General features: G+C 67.5%; 1 protein-coding gene across 1 annotated transcript in view; it reads left to right on the top strand.

Moving 5' to 3' along the window:
- The window catches only part of PLEC (plectin), a 34,522-nt gene extending 21,963 nt beyond the window's left edge, over positions 1 to 12,559 (top strand). The window contains 7 exon segments of the mRNA XM_039846046.1: positions 12 to 368; positions 445 to 528; positions 656 to 760; positions 852 to 950; positions 1,783 to 2,101; positions 2,104 to 5,162; positions 5,264 to 12,559. Of these exon segments, the coding sequence (XP_039701980.1) occupies positions 12 to 368; positions 445 to 528; positions 656 to 760; positions 852 to 950; positions 1,783 to 2,101; positions 2,104 to 5,162; positions 5,264 to 11,446 (10,206 nt within the window). The 3' untranslated portion in view covers positions 11,447 to 12,559.
- Positions 12,560 to 12,915: the final 356 nt, after the last annotated feature.

Genomic DNA, 12,915 nt, shown 5'->3' with positions numbered 1-12,915 from the left:
GCCCCCAACAGAAGCTGCGGGCCCAGGCGGAGGCGCAGCAGCCGGTGTTCGATGCCCTGCGGGATGAGCTGCGGGGGGCACAGGAGGTGGGGGAGAGACTGCAGCAGCGGCACGGTGAGCGGGACGTGGAGGTGGAGCGCTGGCGTGGGCGGGTGGCCCAGCTACTGGAGCGCTGGCAGGCCGTGCTGGCCCAGACCGACCTGCGGCAGCGTGAGCTTGAGCAGCTGGGCCGCCAGCTGCGTTACTACCGGGAGAGTGCGGACCCGCTGGGCGCCTGGCTGCAGGACGCCAAGCAGCGGCAGGAGCAGATCCAGGCCATCCCGCTGGCGGACAGCCGGGCGGTGCGAGAGCAGCTGCGGCAGGAGAAGGTAGGCCTGAGCCGGCCGGGGGCGGGAGTGGGGCGGGGTGGGGCGCACCCTGGCCGCTGACCACCATGCCCCCCAGGCGCTGCTGGAGGAGATTGAGCGTCACGGGGATAAGGTGGAGGAGTGCCAGAAGTTCGCGAAGCAGTACATCAACGCCATCAAGGTGAGGCTTCTATCTCCTGCCACCCTTGCCGAGGCCCAGCATCCTGGGGCCTCGGTCCCCAAGACCAGCGAAAGCCCATGGGGGTTCAGGGGCCGGGTGAGCGGTGGCTGACCAGTGTTTCCCACAGGACTATGAGCTCCAGCTGGTCACGTACAAGGCGCAGCTTGAGCCAGTGGCCTCCCCGGCCAAGAAGCCCAAGGTCCAATCTGGGTCTGAGAGCGTCATCCAGGAGGTAGGGCTGCGGAGCGTGGCTGGGGGTGGGCTCCTGGGCCCCGTGGCTGGGATGGGGCTGACCCGGCTGCCTCCTTCCTCCTGCCCTTCAGTACGTGGATCTGCGCGCCCGCTACAGCGAGCTGACCACGCTGACGAGCCAGTATATCAAGTTTATCAGTGAGACCCTGAGGCGCATGGAGGAGGAGGAGGTATGGCTGCTGGGGGCGGGGACCGTCCTGCTGCCCAGACGCAGCCCGGGAACCTGTCTGACCACTTAGCACAGCCCTCCCCACCCCTGCTGCCTGATGCCGCCGGCGTCCGCGCCCCGCAGCACCGCCTGCTCTACCTCGGCCTGGCCTGGCGCTGCACTGCTGTCCCCCCTCGGGTGGCTGGCGCCCGCCCCCGACTGGCCATGATGCCGCTCCATGTGGCCACTGGCCCAGAAGAGCTGGGGCTGTTAGGTCGCGGGGGCTGGGGTTGGGGTGCCCGCCTGTCCTGTTCCTTCTGGGTAGCCTCGCCGTCTAGCCCCCGCCCTCAGTCCCCTCTGTGGCCACGGCCTCAGGCTTGCAATTCCCTCTTCTGAGCTGGCTCAGGTCTACACTGTCGCCCCACGGTGGCGCCTTGCGGGGCTGCAGGGATGGACCCAGGTCAGGGGGAGGGCCCCGTGGCTTGCGATCGTGGTGCTCGGGCGAGGCTGTGTGGCGGGTGCCGCTCACGGGGCCTGCGAGCCTCCTGCTTTGCTCTCTCTCTCTCTCCGTGTCCGTCTGTCTCGTCGCCTATCTGCGGGAAGAGGGGAGGACGCCTGGGCCTCCTTCCCCGGGCTGGTGAGCACTGTGGGGCCATGCTGCGCTCGCTGCCCTGAGTGCCCTGGGCGGGTGCACGCTCTCTCCCTCGGCCGGGCTGTGACCTGAGTCCTCCCTCCACCTCCCATCGCGCTGTCGGAGTGAACTGTGGTGGTGGCGCCCTGTCACGTGCGTGCCTGGCGGCTGCCCTGCACTCACCACTCTCTCTGGTTCTCCCCCTCTCTCTGCGCGGCCGCAGAGGCTGGCCGAGCAGCAGCGGGCGGAGGAGCGGGAGCGACTAGCGGAGGTGGAGGCCGCACTGGAGAAGCAGCGGCAGCTGGCGGAGGCCCACGCGCAGGCGAAGGCGCAGGCAGAGAGGGAGGCGCAGGAGCTGCAGCAGCGCATGCAGGAGGAGGTGGCGCGGCGGGAAGAGGCTGCGGTGGACGCGCAGCAGCAGAAGCGCAGCGTCCAGGAGGAGCTGCAGCACCTGCGGCAGAGCTCAGAGGCGGAGATCCAGGCCAAGGCCCGGCAGGCGGAGGCGGCCGAACGCAGCCGGCTGCGCATCGAAGAGGAGATCCGCTGGTCCGCCTGCAGCTGGAGACCACCGAGCGCCAGCGCGGCGGAGCGGAGGACGAGCTGCAGGCCCTGCGTGCGCGGGCAGAGGAGGCCGAGGTGCAGAAGCGGCAGGCGCAGGAGGAGGCGGAGCGCCTGCGGCGGCAGGTGCAGGACGAGACCCAGCGCAAGCGGCAGGCAGAGGCGGAGCTGGCCCTGCGTGTGAAGGCCGAGGCCGAGGCCGCCCGTGAGAAGCAGCAGGCCCTGCAGGCCCTGGAAGAGCTGCGGCTGCAGGCTGAGGAGGCCGACAGGCGCCTGCGGCAGGCGGAGGTGGAGCGGGCCCGCCAGGTGCAGGTGGCGACGGAGACTGCGCAGCGCAGCGCGGCAGCCGAACTGCAGAGCAAACGGGCCTCCTTCGCTGAGAAGACGGCGCAGCTGGAGCGCACCCTGCAGGAAGAGCACGTGACGGTGACACAGCTGCGGGAGGAGGCCGAGCGGCGGGCACAGCAGCAGGCTGAGGCCGAGCGCGCCCGCGAAGAGGCAGAGCGGGAGCTGGAGCGCTGGCAGCTGAAGGCCAATGAGGCGCTGCGCCTTCGCCTGCAGGCGGAGGAGGTGGCGCAACAGAAGAGCCTGGCGCAGGCGGAGGCGGAGAAGCAGAAGGAGGAGGCGGAGCGCGAGGCGCGGCGGCGCGGCAAGGCGGAGGAGCAGGCGGTGCGGCAGCGCGAGCTGGCCGAGCAGGAGCTGGAGAAGCAGCGGCAGCTGGCAGAGGGCACCGCGCAGCAGCGCCTGGCCGCGGAGCAGGAGCTCATCCGCCTGCGTGCCGAGACGGAGCAGGGCGAGCAACAGCGGCAGCTGCTGGAGGAGGAGCTGGCGCGGCTGCAGCGAGAGGCGGCCGCGGCCACGCAGAAGCGCCAAGAGCTGGAGGCCGAGCTGGCCAAGGTGCGGGCGGAGATGGAGGTGCTGCTGGCCAGCAAGGCGCGCGCCGAGGAGGAGTCGCGGTCCACCAGCGAGAAGTCAAAGCAGAGGCTGGAAGCCGAGGCCGGCCGGTTCCGCGAGCTGGCGGAAGAGGCCGCGCGTCTGCGTGCCCTGGCAGAGGAGGCCAAGCGGCAGCGGCAGCTAGCGGAGGAGGATGCGGCGCGGCAGCGTGCGGAGGCGGAGCGCGTGCTCGCGGAGAAGCTGGCTGCCATCAGCGAAGCCACGCGGCTTAAGACGGAGGCGGAGATCGCGCTGAAGGAGAAAGAGGCGGAGAACGAGCGCCTGCGGCGCCTGGCGGAGGACGAGGCGTTCCAGCGGCGCCGGCTGGAGGAGCAGGCGGCCCAGCACAAGGCCGACATCGAGGAGCGGCTGGCACAGCTGCGCAAGGCATCGGACAGCGAGCTGGAGCGGCAGAAGGGGCTAGTGGAGGACACGCTGCGGCAGCGGCGGCAGGTGGAGGAGGAGATCCTGGCCCTGAAGGCGAGCTTCGAGAAGGCAGCTGCAGGCAAGGCGGAGCTGGAGCTGGAGCTGGGACGCATCCGCGGCGAGGCGGAGGACACGCTGCGCAGCAAGCAGCAGGCGGAGCTGGAGGCCGTGCGGCAGCGGCAGCTGGCGGCGGAAGAGGAGCAGCGGCGCCGGGAGGCGGAGGAGCGCGTGCAGAAGAGCCTAGCCGCAGAGGAGGAGGCCGCCCGGCAGCGCAAGGCGGCGCTAGAGGAGGTGGAGCGGCTGCGGGCCAAGGTGGACGAGGCGCGGCGCCTGCGCGAAAAGGCAGAGCAGGAGTCCGCGCGGCAGCTGCAGCTTGCCCAGGACGCCGCGCAGAGGCGGCTGCAGGCGGAGGAGAAGGCGCACGCGTTCGCGGTGCAGCAGAAGGAACAGGAACTGCAGCAGACGCGGGAGCAGGAGCAGAGCGTGCTGGGGCGCCTGCGCGGAGAGGCGGAGGCGGCGCGGCGCGCGGCCGAGGAGGCAGAGGCGGCGCGGGAGCGTGCGGAGCGCGAGGCGGCGCAGTCCCGGCGGCAGGTGGAAGAGGCCGAGCGGCTGAAGCAGGAGGCCGAGGCGCAGGCGCAGGCGCGTGCACAGGCGCAGGAGGCCGCGGAGAAGCTGCGCAAGGAGGCGGAGCAGGAGGCAGCGAGGCGAGCGCAGGCGGAGCAGGCGGCCCTGCGGCAGAAGCAGGCGGCCGATGCCGAGATGGACAAGCACAAGAGGTTCGCAGAGCAGACGCTGCGGCAGAAGGCACAGGTGGAACAGGAGCTGACTGCGCTGCGGCTGCAGCTGGAGGAAACCGACCACCAGAAGGGCATCCTGGATGAGGAGCTGCAGCGGCTCAAGGCCGAGGTAGCCGAGGCCGCCTGCCAGCGCAGCCGCGTGGAGGAAGAGCTCTTCTCTGTGCGCGTGCAGATGGACGAGCTTAGCAAGCTCAAGGCGCGCATCGAGGCGGAGAACCGTGCACTCGTGCTGCGCGACAAGGACAACACACAGCGCGTCCTGGAGGAGGAGGCTGAGAAAATGAAGCAGGTGGCGGAGGAGGCGGCGCGGCTCAGCGTGGCAGCCCAGGAGGCGGCGCGGCTGCGCGAGCTGGCGGAGGAAGACCTGGCGCGGCAGCGGGCGCTGGCGGAGAAGATGCTCAAGGAGAAGATGCAGGCGGTGCAGGAGGCCACGCGGCTCAAGGCCGAGGCCGAGCTGCTGCAACAGCAGAAAGAGCTCGCGCAGGCGCAGGCGCGACAGCTGCAGGAGGATAAGGAGCAGATGGAGCAGCAGCTGGCACAGGAGACGCAGGGCTTCCAGCGCACGCTGGAGGCGGAGCGGCAGCGGCAGCTGGAGATGAGTGCGGAGGCCGAGCGCCTGAAGCTGCGCGTGGCAGAGATGAGTCGGGCCCAGGCCCGTGCGGAGGAGGATGCCCAGCGCTTCCGGAAGCAGGCAGAGGAGATAGGCGAGAAGCTGCACCGCACAGAGCTCGCCACACAGGAGAAGGTGACGCTGGTGCAGACGCTGGAGATCCAGCGACAGCAGAGCGACCATGATGCCGAGCGCCTGCGGGAAGCTATTGCAGAGCTGGAGCGTGAGAAGGAGAAGCTCAAACAGGAGGCCAGGTCACTGCAACTCAAATCCAAGGAGGTACCAGCCCTGCACATGCACGCGGACAGGCGGGCCGGTGGGCAGGCCGGGGTGGGGGTGCTCCCAGGCTCGGTGGCCCTGACCACCTTCCCCTTTTGCAGATGCAGACAGTGCAACAGGAGCAGCGGCTGCAGGAGACGCAGGCCCTGCAGCAGAGCTTTCTGTCCGAAAAAGACAGCCTATTGCAGCGCGAGCGCTTCATCGAGCAGGAGAAGGCCAAGCTGGAGCAGCTCTTCCAGGACGAGGTGGCCAAGGCACAGAAGCTGCGTGAGGAGCAGCAGTGGCAGCAGCAGCAGATGGAGCAGGAGAAACGGCAGCTGGTGGCCAGCATGGAGGAGGCCCGGCGGCGGCAGCACGAGGCCGAGGCAGAGCTGCAGCGCCTGGAGCAGCAGCGGCAGCAGCAGGAGGAGCTGCTGGCCCAGGAGAACCAGAGGCTGCGTGAGCGGCTGCAGCGGCTGGAAGAGGAGCACCAGGCGGCGCTGGCGCATTCGGAGGAGGTGGCTGCCAAAGTCCTGCCCAATGGCCGGGACGCCCCCGATGGCCCAGCCACCGAGGCGGAGCCCGAGCACGCCTTCGACGGTCTGCGGCAGAAGGTGCCAGCCCAGCGTCTGCAGGAGGTGGGCGTCCTGAGCGCAGAGGAGCTGCAGCGTCTGGAGCAGGGCCGCACCACGGTGGCCGAACTTGCGCAGCGGGAAGACGTGCGCCGCTACCTGCGGGGCCGCAGCAGCATCGCGGGGCTGCTGCTGCAGCCGACCGGCGAGAAGCTGAGCGTCTACACCGCACTGCAGCGGCAGCTGCTCAGCCCAGGCACAGCCCTCATCCTGCTCGAGGCCCAGGCAGCCTCTGGCTTCCTCCTGGACCCTGTGCGGAATCGGCGGCTGACCGTCAATGAGGCCGTGAAGGAGGGCGTGGTGGGCCCCGAGCTGCACCACAAGCTGCTGTCGGCCGAGCGCGCCGTCACCGGCTACAAAGACCCCTACACCGGGGAGCAGATCTCGCTCTTCCAGGCCATGAAGAAGGACCTGATCGTCCGAGACCACGGCATCCGCCTGCTGGAGGCCCAGATCGCCACGGGCGGCATCATCGACCCCGTGCACAGCCACCGCGTGCCCGTGCACGTGGCCTACCAGCGCGGCTACTTCGACGAGGAGATGAACCGCGTCCTGGCGGACCCGAGCGACGACACCAAGGGCTTCTTCGACCCCAACACGCACGAGAACCTGACGTACCTGCAGCTGCTGGAGCGCTGTGTGGAGGACCCCGAGACTGGCCTACGCCTCCTGCCACTCACAGATCAGGCTGCCAAGGGTGGCGAGCTGGTCTACACTGACTCAGAGGCCCGAGATGTGTTTGAGAAAGCCACTGTGTCCGCGCCATTCGGCAAGTTCCAGGGCAGGACAGTGACCATCTGGGAGCTCATCAACTCCGAGTACTTCACAGCGGAGCAGCGGCGGGACCTGTTGCGCCAGTTCCGCACGGGCAAGGTCACCGTGGAGAAGATCATCAAGATCGTCATCACCGTGGTCGAGGAGCACGAGCAGAAGGGCCAGCTCTGCTTCGAGGGCCTCCGCGCCCTGGTGCCCGCTGCCGAGCTACTGGAGAGCCGGGTCATCGACCATGACCTCTACCGCCAGCTGCAGCGGGGCGAGCGCTCAGTGCGCGAGGTGGCCGAGGTGGACGCTGTGCGGAAGGCCCTGCGGGGCACCAATGTCATCGCGGGCGTGTGGCTCGAAGAGGCAGGGCAGAAGCTGAGCATCTACGAGGCCCTAAAGAGAGAACTGTTGACACCGGAGGTGGCTGTGGCCTTGCTGGAGGCCCAGGCCGGCACCGGGCACATCATTGACCCTGCCACGAGCGCCCGGCTCACGGTGGATGAGGCCGTGCGCGCTGGCCTGGTAGGGCCCGAGCTGCACGAGAAGCTGTTGTCGGCTGAGAGGGCTGTGACGGGCTACAGGGACCCGTACTCGGGGCAGAGTGTTTCCCTGTTCCAGGCCCTGAAGAAGGGCCTCATTCCCAAGGAGCAAGGTCTGCGTCTGCTAGATGCTCAGCTGTCCACAGGCGGCATTGTGGACCCTAGCAAGAGCCACCGCGTGTCCCTGGACGTTGCCTATGCCCGGGGCTATCTGGACAAAGAGACCAGCAAGGCTCTGCTGACACCCAGGGACGATACCAAGACCTACTTCGACCCCAGTGCACAGGAGCCAGTCACCTACAACCAGCTCCAGCAGCGGTGCCGGCCCGACCAGCTAACGGGGCTGAGCCTGCTACCATTGTCAGAGAAGGCCGCTCGGGCCCGGCAGGAGGAGATCTACTCTGAGCTCCAGGCCCGTGAGACCTTCCAGAAGGCCACGGTCGAGGTCCCTGTAGGCAGCTTCAAGGGCAAGACGGTGACCATCTGGGAGCTGATCAGCTCCGAGTACTTCACGGAGGAGCAGAGGCTGGAGCTGCTGCGCCAGTTCCGCACGGGCAAGGTCACCGTGGAGAAGATCATCAAGATCCTCATCACCATCGTGGAGGAGGTGGAGACCGTGCGGCAGGAGAGGCTCTCCTTCAGTGGCCTCCGCGCCCCGGTGCCGGCCAGTGAGCTCCTGGACGCCGGAGTCCTCAGCAAGGCCCAGTTTCAGCAGCTCAAGGATGGCAAAACATCGGTCAAGGACCTGTCGGAGGTGGGCTCTGTGCGCACACTTCTCCAAGGCAGTGGCTGCCTCGCTGGCATCTACTTGGAGGACTCTAAGGAGAAGGTGACCATTTACGAGGCCATGCGGCGTGGCCTGCTTAGGCCCAGCACAGCCACACTGCTGCTGGAGGCCCAGGCAGCCACTGGCTTTTTGGTGGACCCCGTTCGCAACCAGCGCCTGTATGTCCACGAGGCTGTGAAGGCAGGCGTGGTGGGCCCTGAGCTGCACGAGAAGCTGCTATCAGCTGAGAAGGCTGTCACCGGCTACAAGGACCCCTACTCGGGCAGCACCATCTCCCTCTTCCAGGCCATGAAGAAGGGCTTGGTCCTCAGGGACCACGGCATCCGCCTGCTGGAGGCCCAGATCGCCACGGGCGGCATCATCGACCCCGTGCACAGCCACCGCGTGCCCGTGCACGTGGCCTACCAGCGCGGCTACTTTGACGAGGAGATGAACCGCGTCCTGGCGGACCCGAGCGACGACACCAAGGGCTTCATCGACCCCAACACGCACGAGAACCTGACGTACCTGCAGCTGCTGGAGCGCTGTGTAGAGGACCCCGAGACTGGCCTGCGCCTCCTGCCACTGAAGGGGGCTGAGAAGGTGGAGGTGGTGGAGACCACGCAGGTGTACACGGAGGAGGAGACCCGGAGGGCGTTCGAGGAGACGCAGATCGACATCCCAGGCGGCGGTAGCCACGGTGGCTCCACCATGTCCCTGTGGGAGGTGATGCAGTCGGACCTGATCCCTGAGGACCAGCGGGCCCGGCTCATGGCCGACTTCCAGGCCGGCCGGGTGACCAAGGAACGCATGATTATTATCATCATCGAGATCATCGAGAAGACCGAGATCATCCGCCAGCAGAACCTGGCTTCCTACGACTACGTGCGTCGCCGCCTCACCGCTGAGGACCTGTACGAGGCCCGAGTCATCTCCCGCGAGACCTACGACCTGCTCCGGGAGGGCACCAAGAGCCTCCGCGAGGCGCTCGAGGCAGAGTCTTCTGCTTGGCGCTACCTCTACGGCACGGGCTGTGTGGCCGGCATCTACCTGCCCAGCTCCAGGCAGACACTGACGGTCTACCAGGCCCTCAAGAAAGGGCTGCTGAGCGCTGAGGTGGCCCGCTTACTGTTGGAGGCGCAGGCGGCCACGGGCTTCCTGCTGGACCCACTAAAAGGTGAGCGGCTGACGGTGGACGAGGCCGTGCGGAAGGGCCTGGTGGGCCCCGAGTTGCATGACCGGCTGCTGTCGGCCGAGCGGGCCGTGACCGGCTACCGTGACCCCTACACGGAGCAGACCATCTCGCTGTTCCAGGCCATGAAAAAGGACCTGATCCCTGCCGAGGAGGCCTTGCGGCTGCTGGACGCCCAGCTGGCCACAGGCGGCATCGTGGACCCGCGCCTGGGCTTTCACCTCCCGCTGGAGGTGGCCTACCAGCGTGGCTACCTCAACAAGGACACGCACGACCAGCTGTCAGAGCCCAGCGAGGTGCGCAGCTACGTGGACCCGTCTACGGACGAGCGCCTCAGCTACACGCAGCTGCTCCGGCGCTGTCGCCAGGACGAGAACAGCGGCCAGCTGCTCCTGCCGCTCTCTGACGCCCGCAAGCTGACCTTCCGCGGTCTGCGCAAGCAGATCACGGTGGAGGAGCTGGTGCGCTCACAGGTCTTGGACGAGGCCACGGCACGGCAGCTGCAGGAGGGCCTGGCCTCCGTCGAGGAGGTCACGAAGAACCTGCAGAAGTTCCTGGAGGGCACCAGCTGCATCGCCGGGGTGTTCGTCGACACCACCAAGGAGCGGCTGTCAGTCTACCAGGCCATGAAGAAGGGCATCATCCGGCCGGGCACGGCCTTTGAGCTCCTGGAGGCCCAGGCGGCCACCGGCTACGTCATCGACCCCATCAAGGGGCTCAAGCTGACCGTGGAGGAGGCTGTGCGCATGGGCATCGTGGGCCCCGAGTTCAAGGACAAGCTGCTGTCGGCCGAGCGCGCCGTCACCGGCTACAAGGATCCCTACTCCGGGAAGCTCATCTCGCTCTTCCAGGCCATGAAGAAGGGCCTGATCCTCAAGGACCATGGCATCCGCCTGCTGGAGGCCCAGATCGCCACGGGTGGCATCATCGACCCTGAGGAGAGCCATCGGCTGCCCGTGGAGGTGGCCTACAAGCGCGGCCTCTTCGACGAGGAGATGAACGAGATCCTGACCGATCCCTCGGACGACACCAAGGGCTTTTTCGACCCCAACACAGAAGAGAACCTCACGTACCTGCAGCTGATGGAGCGCTGCATCACTGACCCCCAGACGGGGCTGTGCCTCCTGCCGCTGAAGGAGAAGAAGCGTGAGCGGAAGACGTCCTCCAAGTCCTCGGTGCGCAAGCGCCGCGTGGTCATCGTGGACCCCGAGACTGGCAAGGAGATGTCGGTGTACGAGGCCTACCGCAAGGGCCTCATCGACCACCAGACGTACCTGGAGCTGTCCGAGCAGGAGTGCGAGTGGGAGGAGATCACCATCTCCTCTTCGGACGGCGTGGTCAAGTCCATGATCATTGACCGCCGCTCCGGCCGCCAGTATGACATCGATGAGGCCATCACCAAGAACCTCATCGACCGCTCGGCGCTGGACCAGTACCGCGCCGGCACGCTCTCTATCACCGAGTTTGCCGACATGCTGTCGGGCAACGCCAGCGGCTTCCGCTCCCGCTCGTCCTCAGTGGGGTCCTCCTCCTCCTACCCCATTAGCCCAGCAGTCTCCAGGACCCAGCTTTCCTCCTGGTCCGACCCCACGGAGGAGACGGGCCCTGTGGCCGGCATCCTGGACACGGAGACACTGGAGAAGGTGTCCATCACGGAGGCCATGCACCGCAACCTGGTGGACAACATCACGGGGCAGCGGCTGCTGGAGGCGCAGGCCTGCACCGGGGGCATCATCGACCCCAGCACCGGCGAGCGCATCCCCGTCACCGATGCTGTCAACAGGGGCTTGGTGGACAAGATCATGGTGGACCGCATCAACCTGGCCCAAAAGGCCTTCTGCGGCTTCGAAGACCCACGCACCAAGACCAAGATGTCCGCCGCCCAGGCCCTTAAGAAGGGCTGGCTGTACTACGAGGCGGGCCAGCGGTTCCTGGAGGTGCAGTACCTGACGGGCGGCCTGATCGAGCCCGACACGCCCGGTCGTGTGTCCCTCGACGAGGCCCTGCAGCGCGGCACGGTGGACGCCCGCACCGCCCAGAAGCTGCGCGACGTGGGCGCACACTCCAAGTACCTCACCTGCCCCAAGACCAAGCTCAAGATCTCCTACAAGGACGCGCTGGACCGCAGCATGGTGGAGGAGGGCACGGGGCTGCGGCTGCTGGAGGCTGCCGCCCAGTCCAGCAAGGGCTACTACAGCCCCTACAGTGTCAGCGGCTCCGGCTCCACGGCGGGCTCGCGCACCGGCTCGCGCACCGGCTCCCGGGCTGGCTCCCGCCGTGGCAGCTTCGACGCCACCGGCTCCGGCTTCTCCATGACCTTCTCTTCCTCCTCCTACTCCTCCTCAGGTTACGGCCGGCGCTACACCTCGGGGTCAGTGTCCTCCCTGGGGGGCACCGAGCCCGCCACAGCCTGAAGCCTGCCGCCCCGCCCCCCACCCTGCATGCGGCCAGGCTCCCCGCCCAGGCGCTAGGTATTCGATGTTTCAAGATGTCTCCCTCCCAAGCGGTGCCTCGAGTTAACCAAAAAGACCAGACTAATATATTAACGTATACGTGCTGTCCAGACAGCCTGTGTTTTGGGGGACAGGGTCGGTCCAGCCACACTGCCCCCCCCAGGCCCTTTCTTCTCTCTGCCTGCCCCTCACTACAGCCAGGTGCCTTGGAGGGTCCAGAGTCAGCCACCAGCCCAGCCCTCCCGCCTTTCCAGGGAGGGGTCTCTTTGGGCAAGGCCCCCCTGCCCTGTAGGCCGGCCCCACCCAACGACCAACCACCAACTCTAGCTGCTATGGCGGCTGTGCCCAGCAGGGCGCGCAGGGCCAGCGTTTTCTCGTATTTCCAGGACTGCCCTCCTGGCCCAGCCCAATGGGCCTTGCTGGGGAGGGAGGGGTCCTGGGTTAGCCATCTCTTCCAGCCTGCCCCGAGAAGTCCCTCCCCATGGGAAGGCGAGGGTCCAGTCTGCAGAACTAGCCTGGGCCTGGCTCTTGCAGAGCCCCCAGCCCCCGACACTGTCCTGAGACCCCCAGCCTCTGGCTTCAGCCTTTCAGCCTCAGCTCCCTAGTAAGTGCCTTCTGTGTTCCGCTCGCACCCCAGGCCCGAAGGACCCAGGCCTGGGGTGAGAGACAGACCCTCCTGCTGAATCTCGGGTGTGCCGGCCCTGGCTGGGTGAGGTTGGGGCTTCTGCTGGCCTTTTGTCCTGTGGGCCCCATGGCCCCTTGAGCCTGGAGTGCTGCCCGCCTGTCCCGGAGAGCCTCACCTCTTCATTGGGCCTGGGGCCGCCAGCCGGACTGCCCCTGCTGACCCAGGCAGCCCAGCCCGGTGCCGCCCACCCCTGCCCCGCCCAGCTCCTGGCCTTGGTGGCTTTCACCCCTGCCTCCACTCTGACTGAGCTTTGCATGTTCCACTAACCCGGGCAGGCTGTAGGTGGAGGCTCCAGGCTTCCGGCTGCCTCCGTGAGGGCAGAACACTAACCCGACCACGGGTGGGCCTGCGGCGCCCGCCCCAATAAAAGCGATTCCACCCTTCCTGTGGATCTTGTCTGTTCTTGTGTCTTGAGGCGAAGTGCGTATGGGATACGGGGGCTGCTGAGCCCCAGGCTCAGAGCTTGGCTGCCGTCTCCTGGCCAGGGGCAGGGGCAGGGAAGAGGGACCTCAGTGAAGACGCTGGCTGAGGCCACACGTTTCAGGCCAGAAAAACGCAGACTAAGTGGCCCTGACAAGGTCAGGTCTTGGACGCCCGGGCCCTGCTGTCCGTCCAGGTGATGATCCATCACCGCCCAGCCCGTTAGGCTGGCTCTCCGATTGGCGCTTTCCTCTGGGGTGTGATGCCACATGCTCCTGTACCAGTCAGTCATCAACTGTCCCCCCGCCCCCCGTGCCCCCGGGGA

Source organism: Pteropus medius, unplaced genomic scaffold (assembly GCF_902729225.1).
Source record: "Pteropus medius unplaced genomic scaffold, Ma_sr-lr_union100, whole genome shotgun sequence".
Taxonomy (NCBI): Eukaryota; Metazoa; Chordata; class Mammalia; order Chiroptera; family Pteropodidae; genus Pteropus; species Pteropus medius.
Note: the sequence above shows the minus strand (reverse complement) of the source record. Positions and strands in the feature narration are given on the sequence as shown.